This window comes from Microtus pennsylvanicus, chromosome 18 (assembly GCF_037038515.1).
Source record: "Microtus pennsylvanicus isolate mMicPen1 chromosome 18, mMicPen1.hap1, whole genome shotgun sequence".
Taxonomy (NCBI): domain Eukaryota; kingdom Metazoa; phylum Chordata; class Mammalia; order Rodentia; family Cricetidae; genus Microtus; species Microtus pennsylvanicus.
In genome coordinates this window covers 5,828,617-5,844,066 of record NC_134596.1, presented here as the reverse complement: position 1 = coordinate 5,844,066, position 15,450 = coordinate 5,828,617, and the positions used below count along the sequence as shown (strand labels likewise).

The window sequence follows — 15,450 nt, the reverse complement described above, 5'->3', positions numbered from 1 at the left end:
AAAAATAACTTCCCCCTTGGGAGAAGGTATCATAAAGGGGGGAAAGATAAAATTTCAATAGAATGTAAGTATATTGAAATAAAATGTTAAAACATTATCAATTATTATTTGCTGACAATTATAAGTATAGGCATAAATTTTACCTGTATGGAGATAATTCAGCTGTGTATTAGGTCATTTAAAACAGCTTCGGATTCCGAAGAGTTCATATCAAACTGCCTGTCGTTTACTTAACAGAGTGCTCTAAGGCTACAGCTGTCATTTTCCTTCTGTGTATCCTCCTTCTGCCTCCTGCCTTCTTTGTCCCCTCCATTTCTTTCTCTCTACTTCCTTTGTTGTTCGTCTTAGGGGTTGAATCAAACACAACAATATTATTATGCATCCCATAAACATATGCTGTATATCCAAGGGATACCAGGTGTTCCCAGGACACCACACACCTAAGGAGAAGCTTCTGCAGTGTTGCTTCCCCGCCATGCTGTCAGAGCTGGCATGGCCAAGCTGGCCAAACAGAGTAACTTGTCAGTGCTTAATAAAGCCCTCCTCCCTTGCCGAGCCAAATGCAGCCTTCCTCCTGAGAACTCTGCAGACGATGACATCTCCCCACTTGGTTTCCATAGCATCCATTCCTGAAGAGCCCTAGAAAGGCCCTTGGTCAGGGCTATGCTCCCAGCTCCCCTAGGAAGTTGGCAAGCTGGCTAGCCAAAAGCAGCATTCTGGGTTCCTGAACTTCCTCTGTCCGTGGTGCTGAAATGCTTAGCTGCGACTCGCGCACACTGAAGGGCGCGGTCAGCTTTTTTGGAAAGGCTCCCCTGAGGCTGCCTAAATCACAGCTGTGTGTCTGTTACTCACTCACGTTCACAAAAAGCAGCTAACCTCAGTCTTAATTCGACTCTGCCACTCTGCCGCAGAGCACACTTACGCCGGCGCGATGGGAGGAGACCACGCTAAGGCAGGAAGCTAACAGCAGCACAGCTCACCTGAGGCCTGGGAAGCTCCCAAGGGTTCTGAGAGCTATGAGCTCTGATCAGCAAAGTCACCGTTTTAGACAGTAGGGGTTCTTTTGCCTTTCCCCTAACACAGGGTTCCGTAGCGTTTCTGATTTCTCTGATTAAAAGCCAGCGGATTTATTGCAATAAGCCTTCAAAACCGGGGATTTGCATTGTTTTTCTGTGAGCTGACTTCCAGAACAAGCACTCCTCAGCAGCACCCGCCCAAATACCACGGCACTGCGCGCGCCCTCGGCCACCGGATCCTCCCCTTCCAATGAGACTTTGTGACTCTGTGTACCAATTCTCCTATTAGGAAGTCCGTGGGCTGCATGCAGCTCTTCGGTTGTCCTTTCTTTCTTGCTCTCTCTCCTCTCTCCAACTCACAGCCTCGCTGGAAAGCTCACCTCTGTTTGCTGAGAAGAAAAAGCCCTACCTTAACCGATCAAGACTATGCGCAGAACTCGCCTTTCATAGCCATCATAATTTAAATCTGGCAAGGTTGGACACCAGTCTTTACAAGAATGGAGTCGGTAAAACAAAGGATTTTGGCCCCGGGGAAAGAGGGGATAAAGAATTTTGCTGGAAAATCCCTCGGCCAGATCTACAGGTAAGAGAAAGAAGCCCATGCTCACCTGGGGCTCACTCACCATGACAGAGGCCATTTCTGTAAAGCTTGGCTATTTAACGAGATTGTAGCATGGTGGGAAAGTATTTTTCTTGCTCATTGCTGAATCAAGGCTACATTGAGAACCTGTTTATGAATGCAGGGATGTGGCATTAAATGCACCTGTCGTTTTGTGTGTGTGTGTGTGTGTGTGTGTGTGTGTGTGTGTGTGTGTGAGTGATTTTGTGTAATTACCTGGGGAATCTCATGTCTTCCAACCCAACTCTTAAGCCTCCTTTACAATCTTGAAATGTCCATTCAACACCTATTCAGAAAGCCTGCTGCTTTTGTTTATAAATTCCCCAAATTTAAATTCCTTTGACCCAGACAAGTGAATAACAAAAGCCAAATCCCTTTCAAGAATAAATATCAGAGACTAATGACAAAAAAAAAATCTAGATCTCTGCTACAAATAACATAGGGAGGAATCTCTCGTGGGAAATTCCGTATTGAATGAAACAGGATCAAAATCTATCAATAGTTGATCAATGATGCTTCTCTCTTGATCCTAAAATGCCATATATACTTGCATATGCATTTTTATTTGTTTGCTACACATTTTTAGGAATCTGTCTCTTGTGTGGGAAATGTCACAAAAATTTAAGAACAAACAGAACCGAAAACTGCAAAATTATTTTGAAAGTAATAGAAAAATGTTTAAATCCTATGCTTTTCATAATCATTTCACTAAGCATACTATAGTTGGTATGATTCAGGTCCTGCTAAATGTGTTATATCTTATATGATATAATTTTTTTGTTAGTGCTATAAGCAAAATAAAGGAGACAGCAGAGAGAGTAGGAAAGTAGATTTTGAAAAGCATTCATTTTTACATGTGGAAAATGAAGCCTTGGCTTCAGGGAGAGTTGTAACCCAGATGACCAATGTACATCTCTATTTTTCAAGTGGCTTGGTTAGGGTGGGCTTCTGCAGGCACCATCAGGCACCTCTGCGGCAGTAGATGCTGCAAGCACCCTGCAGTCTTGCAGCTGTTTGAGACCTCTGTGAGGTCGGAAATTCCGGGTGCAGAGTTCAACTTTGTAAATGTTGGTATACAAAGTGAAGGCGAAATAATCAAACCCATTAAATTTCTTCTTTGTATAAAGAAATGCCTTGTTTCTGGTACTTGGGTTGCATATCTGTGATAAACACCCACGTAGTCTATCCACAGACACATTAATTACCTATTCTGTAGTGGAATTTGATACAATTTGAAGAGAGCTTCAAGTTTCTTGGCAGCCATAGTCCAAGCTATACATGTCAGGAATTGATGTTAAAATTTTACAGGCTTCACGTGTGTGTGTGTGTGTGTGTGTGTGTGTGTGTGTGTGTGTGTGTTGTGTGTGTGTGTTTGTGTGATCAATGGTGCAGCATTTAATGATGGGTATAGGATTAAAAGTACCTACAAGAGGGATTGAGAAAAAGTTGGCCAATTGTAAGTGTTGATATATCAAAAATACCAGTCTCATTGAGAGAAAGCTATTAATTTTTAACCTGTTCTCTTATAAAAAATAGCAATTTTTATGGATGTGGTAGAAATGAGAACAACATCCTCTTTTCTCAGGGCTATTCTAACACTCCAATTCTCTTTTCCTTCCCCAGTCCTACAAGGATCAGAATTGATTGAGAAGAGTCAAATCTTATGAAATAAAATGAGATTTCCTCTTAGTGGTACAGAAGGTGGTGTGGGTGCCCCTTGGTAAATCCGGAAATCAAATTTTCTGTGTCTGGAAATGGGCCCACGATATTTTTCTGTGTGTTGTAGTTGAGATAGTAATGACGCAAGATTGTGACTGATTAATTATTCATGTTGTAGGAAGGAAGCTGAAGTGTCAGACATATGCTGCGGAGGCCTTTGTTTCTAACAGGAGTAAAGAAGAGAGAGAGAGAAAGAGAGAGAGGAGGGAAGGAGGGAGAGAGAGGTGGAGAGGGATGGAGGGAGAGAGAGGGGGAGAAGGATGGAGGGAGAGTGAGAGAGAGAGAGAGAGAGAGAGAGAGGGAGAGGGAGAGGGAGAGAGAGGTGGAGAGGGATGGAGGGAGAGAGAGGGGGAGAAGGATGGAGGGATGGAGGGAGAGAGAGAGAGAGAGAGAGAGAGAGAGAGAGAGAGAGGGAGAGAGAGAGAGGGAGGGAGGGAGAGAGAGGGGGGGGAGAGGGAGTGATGAAGCAGTTCACCAAGGTAGAGGATTAGGAAGTATTTGACAGGGTAGGATCAAGGAGATGGTCCTCAAGGAGATGCACCTGGATAGAGTTGTCCCTAACATGTCAGGCCCTTCTCACGCCCTGGAGTTGAGAAAAGGACCCGCAGTAGCCTGGATTAAAGCACCTATGAGCCAGGGAGGGCATCCAGCAGGAGACACTCTTTTCCCAAACCTTTCCCTTTCACCCTGGTGACCTCAAAAGTTTGGGCCAAGGGAATGTGAATGGAGATCAGAAAGATGATAGAACTGGGGTTCCCCAATTAGGCCTGAGGGTATTAAAGTGTGGGTGCTTCTGCCCAGGAAGGAGTGTAGAATTTCACACAATTTAAGAGTGCCTAAGCTGTGTATTCCCAGTATTCTAACTAATCAGAAGAGGTCAGAGACCAACTCCCCAGCTCCCTAGGGTTGAGGAAACTGAATGCTGGCTGAGCTTAGGGCATCTTTGTCCCCTAAACTGTCTGGGGGAGGTGCCTAACAATAGGCATCTTTGCTTCTTAATCTGATGCCCAGGGTACTGGAGAAGAAGCAAGACACCGGTGAGACCATTGAGCTGACAGAGGATGGCAAGCCACTAGAAGTGCCTGAAAAGAAGGCTCCACTGTGTGACTGCACCTGCTTTGGCCTGCCCCGCCGCTACATCATAGCCATCATGAGCGGCCTTGGCTTCTGCATCTCCTTTGGCATCCGCTGCAACCTGGGTGTGGCCATTGTGGACATGGTCAACAACAGCACCATCCACCGCGGAGGCAAAGTTATCAAGGAGGTGGGCATTGGCAAAGCCCTAGAGGGGACTTCCTCCGCTAGCCACTCACCTGTCTAAGCTTGTTTTCCCCACTAGAACCGAAAGGTTTGCCTGTTGTCTAAACCTTCCCTAGGTCCAGCTATTCTGGAAAGGACCACTAGAGTGCTATTATCTCCCTTTTTCCGCTAGGTTCCCGGCCTTTCCTTGCTCATTTGCAAGGCGTAAAATAATGTCTAGCTCACTAGATTTGTGTAAAGAATGACCAGCCAAGAGCTAACAATGTCTGTTAAATCTAAAAAGAAATATTTTTCTTTAACTGGGAAGTGTAGCATCATAAAGTTCCCCTGGCTCCCTTCAGATCACTCCCTCCCAGGGGAAAAAAAAAACAAAAAAATTGTTTTGTTATCTAACTCAAACAAACAATAAGTCCTGCAGTCAAATCACCATATGTATATCAGGTTTGACTAGCAGGTTTAGGGATGGTATAGGACTCTGGCTGAAAGAGAAGATGCTGGATGGGGGATTTTAAGAGAGTGCTCACTGCAGTATTCAACAGTGACATGGTTTGGGGGAGGGCGAGCTGAAGGTCACAGAGATCTATCCATTTGGTTTCAAAACTTGGGAACCTTCTAAGGAGCCAAACTAGAGTCCCTGTCCCCACCCCCAGCCCCGGAGCCCAGGATACTCAGGATATTATCATTGCAAGAGAAATAACGGCATTCCCGATTACCTGGGCAAGGTAAAAGCTTAGACCTTTACAGTAATTGAGTAACGTGCAGATATTTAGCTCCAGTTTTATGAGAGGCGCATCTTGTGCTGTGGACCAGTGTGGTCTGGGCGCAGTCAAGGCTTGACATTCACACAGCTATGAAACAGAACCTTAGCCGCTGCCCTCTCCCCACCACCACACAACCTTCTCCAAACTCTCTGCTAGATTGTCCTCAAACTCTTTTGTCCTGCCCACCCAGATTTAGAAGAGACACCCGTTCCGATCTCTTCAAGCCTTCACCCCGCCCTGCGTGCCTCTTGAGGGTTGCATTTCATTCTGGGGGTCACCCCACTACTGTATTTTTACTGGCTGGCAACAGCCAAAAAAAAACCTTAACCAATATTCTTTTCGGAGAATCCAAATGTCTTAGTCCAATTAAGGAGGTCCCAGGTTCACTGACCACAGTCCAGTCCGCGAGGAAGCTTGGCAGCCCGTATTTCATTGGGAATCACAACACCTTTCTTTTAAAAGGAGTCCCTCTTGTCAGCAGCTATTTTGTTACAAAACGAAAATTGGGCCCCTGACCTCGGTATTGCAGAAAATGTCCTGCGTGTTTAAAGGTTCAGGGCACACAAACCTCCGAAAGGGAATTAGGAGCGCTGACTCTGCTTTGCCACCCCTGATCTGTTGTTTCTTTGTGGTTTTCCTCTGTTTCTATAGAAAGCCAAATTCAACTGGGACCCTGAAACCGTGGGGATGATTCATGGCTCCTTCTTCTGGGGCTACATCATCACCCAGATTCCGGGTGGATATATCGCATCGCGGCTGGCTGCCAACCGGTAAAGCTGCGGGGAGTCTGTGGTTGGGTCTCCTGGCTCGTATTCGCGCAGGTTCTAGACCGCCTGGGGAGTTTGGAAACTCCCCGAGGGCGTCTCCTTGTCTCTGAACACGCCTCCCACGCTGCAGAACTCCAGTGGAGCCTTGCTGGCTGAAAGGGCTAAGGTTTTTCAAGACCTTCTTTCTACAGTAGGCCAAGGCTTGTTAGAGAAGTGTCCCCATAGTATGCGACTGCGCGCGCGCGCGTGTGTGTGTGTGTGTGTGTGTGTGTGTGTGTGTAGGGGTATCTGTGTTGGATGCTGCAAAAAATGGGGCGGTGATGTAAGGCACACAAGTGGATGAAGAAGGGAGTGCTCAGACAGGTGCCGGGTGGTGCGGACCTCTGTCAGGGCGCGGCAAAGGCTAGCCCCTAACAGAGCCCATATGGTGTTGTGAGCCTGGAGGATTTGTTTCTATGGAGCCAGGCGGGCTCTAGGGCTCTCGGGGTGCGATTCCACCTGTTAATGAGCTCCGTGCTTAGGGGCGGGAGTGAGCCGAGCAGCTCAGCTGAGTCCCAGGGCCTCAGACTTTCAGTCGTACAGTGGTGGCGGGAGTCAAGGTCCTAGCGCCTTCTTTCAGGGGCACCCCTCCTCCAAGATTCACCTACGGAGGCACCGGCGGTATAAAGACTTGTGAGTGAAGATACCAAGGAGCAGGGCATGACTACCGGAGGACTACAGATATTTCTTAGCATAGTAATTTGCTATAGTAAATAGTGTAGTTTGCTTCACTGAGTGTATTTTAATGAGAAATCAAACCAACAAAGCTAAATGTCTCTCTGCGTCGGAACCCAGGCTGAGCATTGTTGTCCCCCGGGTTCTGTGACTTACAGATGCCACGTAAAAATTCGTGGGTTTTCTTGAGACCTCTGGCATGTAACGCCTCCTCTCCTCTACCACACCAGCGAAGTGGTCAGCACCTGTAGGTCAGCTCCTAGGCTTTGGGATGCTCACCTGCATCTCCTGGCTCCTGGGGAGGCTTATTCTCCAAAGCAGACAGGCTGTATGGTTCCTAGGCCTCCAGGAACATTTTGGAATTTTATTTTAGTCGTTTAGATAGACGATTTCAGGGCGGCTGACCAAAATGTCAAATGGAGAGAGACTAGTTAGAATATCTTTTGAGTATGATCTACAAGGGGTGAAGGCGCCCAGCACTCGAACCCAGAAGGTGGCTCCCTCCCCGGTAAAACAAAGCAAGATTAAAAGACTAGCTACATAAAAACCCCAATTTTATGGGCTCGATAAGGAAAAATTTAGTAGGAAGAAATTTTTAAAGAAAACATTCACTTTATTGACGCTTAGTGATTAAGAACACATTGCAACATTCTGCGTTTTGCAAATCTGTAATAAAAGGTTTCTTAATTTTCCCCAAAATTATTGCTTAAAATGTATATTTTTTCCGAAAGTTACTATATATATATATATATGAAATATTTTTAATTCAGGAAAAAACAACAGAGAATTCACTGATAAATGGATAAATAAATAAATCATTCCAAATGATATCAAAAATCTCAACTCGAGGTCATAATTACGATAACCTTGCTTTGAGAGTTGTGGCGGACTGAGTTGTCTGCTTGCAAAAGGTAAATGGCTAAGGAGTTCCTGTCAGGAACAAACACCAAGGATTCCAGTCTTTCCTGTTTGGGACAGCAGAAAAACAGGTTTTTCCGACTTATTTTATTTTATTAAGCAAGCTTATTGCAAACTTTGGAGTCCCGTTTACCAAGGATGAGCGGCTGACTAGGTACCAGATTGCAGGGGGGTTTTCTTCAAAGGAAAAACTTGGAAGCTTTAGAATTCTAATTTGGATCCAATTGTTGTTACCTTTAAAGGGATATTCAAAAGACAGACTCCATACCTCCAAACATGATATTTTAACCCCTACCAGTCTGAGGAAGTTCACAATGTAGCAAAGTATCAGGAAGATACAGATTTAGAGAGACACACTTCTCAGAGCTTTGACATATTCGCTCCAGTTTGATAATTCAGCAAACCTCCTGAGCAGGCATAAGCTTCCTGTGAAAGTAGACCAAATGGCGAGGACATTTTCTTTTCTACTGATAAAAGCCATACTTGATCAATAAGAAAAAGCAAAACCTATCTTAAGGGAAGATGATCAAAATCATAAATAATGCAGCCAACCAGATGCGTCCGTTTTTAAATATGCTTTGAATGTTCATCTGGCGTTAGAAACTGTACGTAAGAGTTTGTCCCAGAAAGCTCTCTACACACGGATACATGACACTCTTGTAGAATTGATTGGAAAAATGAATATCTCCTGCTATTTTTCTTTTCCCAGAAATGGCAAAACACCATGGGGCAGGTCTTTGCAACTAGAGAGCTGCCAGCCTGTTCATTCACGCTGCTGCTTGCTCCTCCCCGTTCTCCTCCTCCTCCTCCTCCTCCTCCTCCTCCTCCGCCCCCCCTCCTCCTCCTCCTCCTCCTCCTCCGCCCCCCCTCCTCCTCCTCCTCCTCCTCCTCCTAGGCTGAAATTCCCCGGGGCACAGAGGATAGCTTCTTTTCCCTCTCGCCTTAAAGAGGCTCTTTGGAAAGTGTTTGCCCTAGCTGTTAGTGAGGAAGGATCTGTGTGGAGACAGTTGGAGGAGCAGGGGCGGGGGAGCTCCTAACTATGCTCTCTGCTCATTTCTCAATGGAAAATAAACAGCACATTGGACTTCTCCATTTGCTTGATAAGTGAAGACAGCTTTGCTCTTGGTCAGGATTCCGACTCTGGGTCATTTTATTGATCAAATTCTAAGTCTTTCCTGTTCATTAAGAGGAGCTGATGAGGGAGTCAGGAGGGAAGACATTCAGTTCAGTGGAGCACTTCTTACACTCCCCTCCCTTTGTTTCTCCTTGAGTCACTGCACTCAGTGGGAGAAGATTTCAGTCACCTCCAGGGAGGGCCTTAAGCTGAGCTTTCAAAGGGAGACTCCTTTTAAAATCCCTAATGCTTTAAGATGAGGACCTATTTAAAACAGTGATAAAAATGTTGGGGCAAATCAGTTTTCTTCCAAATAGTACAGGGCACCTGAGATGGTGGGTTAGATGCTGACAATGTAGAGCCACCCAGGCGTGTATTTGTCCGGTGTCTAGGCTATTGTAGGTGGCTGTGGCAAGTGTTTAGTTACAGGACCATAACCAGATGTTTTTTCGGCGGGGGAGTGGGGAAGATATAACTAAAAGAGGCCAAGGACATTTGGTGGAAACATTTTCAGTGTATAACAATGTAACTGTCCTTGCCAGTATTACTTAAACCCTTTGCAGACATTCCCCTACCTGCTCCTACCCTGTCCACCTCTCACTGAGCACCAGCAGGATCACAAAGCTATCTTATTCTTCTCTTGGTCCAATGCCTTCTTTCTTCCAACAGGGTTAGCTACATCATTGGAGTCTTATCTGTGCTTCTTTTTTGTTTGTATTTTTATGATGACATCTCTGCCATTTTGAAGATTATCTGACCATTGTGCATGTTTGCTAAAGAAACCAAATGAGATTTAGTGTCCAAAGCCAAACCTTATAGCTTCAAGATCCTGAATATGTTACTTAATAACTTCCAGGCTCAAGAGTCTTCCTTCTTTCATGTGCTTGTCAAAACCAAAGTGCCTACTTCATTTTGCTGTCGTGATAGCTAAAGGAGAGGGTACAAATGGATGTGGGGAGGTATTCAGAACTATGTAATTGATGACTGCTTGTTGCTGATATAAACCTAAATTTAAAAAAATGAAGGACATACTCTGTGATCATTAATCTTAAAATTCAGTTTTTCTATCAGTAAGGTAAATGAACTATTTCTACTGTGACAGTAACGTCCATGTTCGTGTGTTGTATTTCTGCTTTAAAAATCAATTCTCGCAAACTGATTATTTAGAATTAGATTATTGTTCACTAAAATTATACAAGCCTCACCTGAAACTTGAAAGTGGCTCTTTTTAAAATAGAAGTTTGAGTCAAACCTGCAGAGAGTGCTGGGAATTCTGTGCATTTTATCTTTGTGTTCCAGTCTGGGGTAAGCACATCTAGGGAAATTCATTGAAGTTAGGGGTTAGACTTCTGCTTTGAAGGCTTCAGCCATTTCTCTCTTCTCCTGTCCTCTAAGGAAGATAATCCACAGTGCATTGTTTTGTCTTTATAATGACTTCTGCTGGAGAAAAGAAAAGGGTTTTCATTTTTAAAATGTTTGTTTGGCTAAGAGAAAGCGAGCCGTACTTCTTGCAGCATGGTCTTCTCCTCTGACAAGGGGTCCTGCTAAAGCTGGACAGAGTTCATCAGGCCCAGGCCCCCGTTTTACAGAAATAAACATGAAATATAAAGCCAAGAAGGGGGTAATGTCCATCTTGCAAAGAGACCCCATCAGGCTCCTGTACTGCAGGAGCACAATCTTATTCTACAAGGAGTGTCATATCTCTGCATCCCACTGTGGGCTCCATTGTGAGGCTCACTTACAGCCTCAGACTGAGCCATCTGCTCCTTGAATGACGACTCCAATCTGTCATGCCTCAAATCCGGGGATAAATCCATGAATTAGAGATCACAAGCCCAAGGGATCCTTGGTATAGTTTTTTTTTTCTTTTTGAGCAGAAGCATACACGCTGTGTGTGTATGTGTGTGTGTGCTTCTCTCTGTGTGTATGTCTGTGTCTATGTGTCTTTGTCTTTCTATGTGTCTCTAGTGTGTGTTTCTTTCTCTTTCTCTGTGTGTGTGTGTATGTATTTCTCTCTGTGTGTGTATATCTGTGTATACATGTCTATCTATGTCTCTAGAGTGTACATGTGTGTGTATGTGTGTTCCTCTCTGTGTGTATCTCTGTGTATGTGTCTGTCTGTGTCTTTTGTCTTCTCTCTCTCTCTCTCTCTCTCTCTCTCTCTCTCTCTCTCTGTGTGTGTGCTTCTGCGTGTATGTGTGTTCCTCTTTGTAAGTGTGTATCTCTGTGTATCTGTCTGTCTGTCTGTCTGTCTGTCTGTCTGTCTCTCTCTCTCTCTCTCTCTCTCTCTCTCTCTCTCTCTCTCTCTGTGTGTGTGTGTGTGTTTGTGTGTGTGTGTGTGTGTGTCTGGGTGTCTTGGCATCTAAACTTCTTTGCCACAGTGTGATTCTGTTCTTTTCTCTGAAGAGATGGATTCCATGCTTCACAATAGGCTCAGAGGATAGGTTGAATTTCTGCAGAAAAGAGGCATTTATTTCTCCTCCCCACTCACTCATCCCTTTGCCCAGCTGGGCCCCTGGAAGATTGTCCCATGACTCTAAGAAATTTAGACGTTTTATGTGCAAAAAAGAAAAGATTCTTCTAGAACTCCATGCATTTTCTTAATGTAAAAGAGGCAATAATAGAAAGCATGGAGATGAAACATCCAAATGCTTGCCTTAGAACTTCTACCAATGTGCCTTTTCCTTAATAAAAATAAAACACTTTCAGTAGATTTTTTTTCTTGCCTTCCTGATTCTAAAGAATGTTTTGTCAGTTTGATTTTTATAAAGAGATGAATGACATTTTTAGGGTTAACAACTTCACATTATCTCAGATCTAGGCCTGGACAATTTTTTCTAAGTCTTTCTCCTTCTGAGAAATCAAGCATCAATGATATATTCAACTAATAACATAACAGAATGAGCTCTGGGAATGAGTTCCTAAGATCTGACACCAATCATACAAAGCTACTGTAACCTCTGTATCTATGTATGCATCTACTGGTGTCTTTTTTTCTTTTCTAGCATCTACTTTTGTCTTCCATCCATCTATTATCTACCATCTATCAGTATCAAATTGCCATATATTTATTATTTGTCTGACTCTTCTCTTCCTCTGTCTCTACTTACCCTTTCACTAAAATGTCAACCTCCAGATGCAGTTTCTTAGCCCTCAGTGAGAAATATTTCCAATCTCTTCTACATGAGAAAATCATTTAGACTTCAAGCAAAGAGCTTGCTGCAGGGGACCACCATCCTTTGGGGCGGAAGTGGTTTCTAGGTACCCAGTCTTTTGTGGCCAAAGGTTAGCTTTTCTATCTCACTCACCTAGTAGCCGATCACACATCTAGCTGCTTTGCCATTGTGAGCCCGATAGGTTAGGTATCTGGGGTAATGGAGCCTTTTATTATTTTTTCTAACAAAAGAAAATACCCTTTACCACAAGATAAATGATGGAAAGATAGGCTGGAGCGGGGAGGAGTCTCCAAGGACTTGCACGTGCTTTGCTGACAGAGGCCTTTCTCTCTCTCCATTCTACAAACCCCTCGCCCCCTCCCGGCTCTGGTTTCTACATTGCACCAGTCGGCAGACGCACTGCAGCTTCTGGGTGGGGGAAGCGCGGGGCGTTTTGCAGGAAAGTCAGGTAGGCAGCTGGTAGGATAATTCTCCCGCTGCTTTATGCCACCACTGGGGCAGTCTAATTTCTCTGTCGTGAGTGATGAAGTCATTTTTACAACTTAATGATGTACCAAGGGACACAGAGGGCTGCCTCCAGCCTGTGCTATCCTCTTTTTTTTTCTTCTTTTAAATATGAGAACAGGCATCAGATGTGACAAAGGGAGGGGCCCAGGCCCCAATTTGATTAGATTAAATAGATTAAAACTGCCTGAATCAGTCTATTCTTGCAAACTCTGCAGGAGGGGATTAGTCCCACACCTGGGGTGAGAACACTAGTCTCCTCTTAAGTAACAAGCCAAATGGCAGCAAGTTGATTGACTTAGGGAAGACAGATGTCCATTGCAAGGGTGACAAGCCACCAGTTTTTCCTGTCTGCAGGGCAAATCTTTCTGGGGTCCAGGTGATTCTCCAGGGTATTGGGGGCAGAAGATCACAGAAATGTATAAAACTAAGAAATTGACGTCTCGCTCCTGGCAGCCGAAGTGCATGGTAATCACGCATGGGTCTCTTATGATGTAGGTATTGTTGGCATTTGCAAGGTTTCGGGTCCCCGTAGAGGCTCAGAGTCTCCTCCCCTCGTTATTCACAAGCAGTCCTGCGCAAGACGGTAGAGCGGGTGATCATTCCACGCATAAGGGAAAGTGGAATGTGGGGGAGGGGCGGGGAGCGGTGGGGAAGGGAAGGAATATGATCAAAATGGTTTATATGAAATTCTCAAAAAAAATTAACACGCTTTTAAAAAAAGAGAAATAGCAGTAGTGTGTGTGTGTGTGTGTGTGTGTGTGTGTGTGTGTGTGTGTGTGTGTGTGCAGGCACGCCTGCGCGTGTTTGTGTGTGTGTGAGTGCCTGTAGGGTGTATGTTCACAAGTGTAACATGGAAAGGAACACAATAGAAATTAGTTCTTCACCTGAAAGGACTCAGAATTCATTTTGTCCGTGTTATTTGAGCGAAATAATGAGAAAACCAAGTTTAATCTGTTTTCGTATAATTTTGAAAAAAAACTTAAATAAGCAAATGTCCTTCATTTTATGTCATAGATTCTCATATTGAGCTTTGAAAAAATTAAGAGCACCCATAAGTTTCTAATGCTTTTGTAGAACAAAGAAAATAATTACACATTAGTTGATAAATTTTATTCCATTTTGTTCTGCTTCAATTTCTCACAGCCTTATCTGACTGATAACCGTACCATGTGTGGGTTCCTGTGTTAGAAGTTAGCTATGAGCTATCAAAAAGAAGGCTAAACAACACAAAATGTCTAATTTAGATCTATCTCACTATATATACATATATATTTCTATCTGTATTATATATATTTTCTAAATATATATTTCTATTATATTTTATAAATGTATTTAGTAAAGAAAGTTCTTTAGTTCATTGTCGAAATGTGTATTTACTGGAAGCTTTTATTTACAGTTAGGATTCCAGTATACATTTAAATAAATGATAGTAACATAAATACATTTTTACATGCTGTGGAAAAATGACTTTTACAATCCAATTGGCAAACATTCATTTTAGGTAAATTTTCTTTTTTTTTCAAATACTTTTAATATAAAGTCGAATATTTCCTTGCTCATTCTTCACCCTCACATAGAGAAAAAGACAGTCAACATTAAATTAGTTTCTTTATTTAGAAGGATTACCAAGGAAACAGAAAAAAAGAACTAAGACCTTGAATATAAATTCAAATTCAAAGATTAATTTATAAATATGTAATTGGTTAGTCATATTACCTTGATATTCTTCTGCAACACAAATTCATTAAAATGTTCTTAGATAAACTATCTTGTTTCATGTTGTTACATGCATTTGATTGATGGAAAAACATTGAAAGCACACTTTAAAGGAATTTAAGAATACCAGGATTGTGAAATCCAGTTCCTAGGTGTGAAAAAATCTGTTCCTGGCCTGAGGATGCCTGAGAAAGTAATGTCACTTAGTGTAAACACTGAAGAAGGAAAGAGACTCCACAGTTGAATAAAATATAAACAAGAATCTAGCTTTTACGGAGCAGGAGAGGTGGATGGCTCAGAAGTTGTGAGCACTTGCTGTTCCTGCAGAGCACCTTGGATTGGCTCCCAGCACCCACCCTAAGCACCTCAAGGTGGCCTGGGATTCCAGTCACAGGTGATCTGCCTGCCTCTAAGGGCTCCTGCACACAAGCCATGCACATAAACTCCGGTAGGCATACACACTTAAAAATAGCCCGTACATTCCTTTTTATGAAGAATCTAGCTTTTAGTCAAAAGCAAGGAAAGGTGGAGTCAGCCCCTCTGAGTTGGAGCAGAGGAGCTCTAGGAAGGAGGAGGGAGCAAGTGTGCTCAGGAAACTTCCCAGGTGTGTGACTGGCTACTTAGCAGGGGGATTTACCCCCTTCTCTACAGGGCTATAGGAGGGTAGGAAGCAAAAGGAATGCAGTTTGCAAACCTTCTTCCTAGCTGTCATGCTTTTCCCAAGAGGAACACATTGAATTAGAGGCAAACACAACCGCACTTGTGTGTTCTTCTTGTCTTCCTTTCTCATATGGCCCCGTATGATGAGTGTCTTGACACTTCATTTGCTCATGAGAGAAACAAGCCCAGAATTAGCTGAGTTACTTTCTGTAATACAACCAAAGATTAAGAGATGGAGCCAGGTGTGACCCCAGGAGCTCTGATTTCGAGTGATGTTCTTTGCTAAGCACACTGTTTCTCTCAACTTAATCATGTGGTTGGTTTGTTTTTGTGGTTGTTATTGTTTTGAAACAGAGTCTCAGTGTGTAGATCAGGCTGGCTTTGAACTCAAAGAGGTCCTTCTGCCTCTGCTGCCTGAGTGTGGGATTAAGGCTTGCGTAACCATGCCCAGTTTATATGGACTTCCTTGAAATGTATGTGTGTGTGTGTGTGTGTGTGTGCGC

The 15,450-nt window shown here is 43.6% G+C and overlaps 1 protein-coding gene across 1 annotated transcript in view; it reads left to right on the top strand.

The window, feature by feature from the left end:
- Positions 1 to 567: 567 nt before the first annotated feature.
- The window catches only part of Slc17a6 (solute carrier family 17 member 6), a 41,448-nt gene continuing 26,565 nt past the window's right edge, over positions 568 to 15,450 (top strand). The window contains exons 1-3 of the mRNA XM_075952526.1: positions 568 to 1,599; positions 4,366 to 4,618; positions 6,027 to 6,145. Coding sequence (XP_075808641.1) covers positions 1,514 to 1,599; positions 4,366 to 4,618; positions 6,027 to 6,145 — 458 coding nt within the window. The 5' untranslated portion in view covers positions 568 to 1,513. The remainder of the gene's footprint in view (positions 1,600 to 4,365; positions 4,619 to 6,026; positions 6,146 to 15,450) is intronic.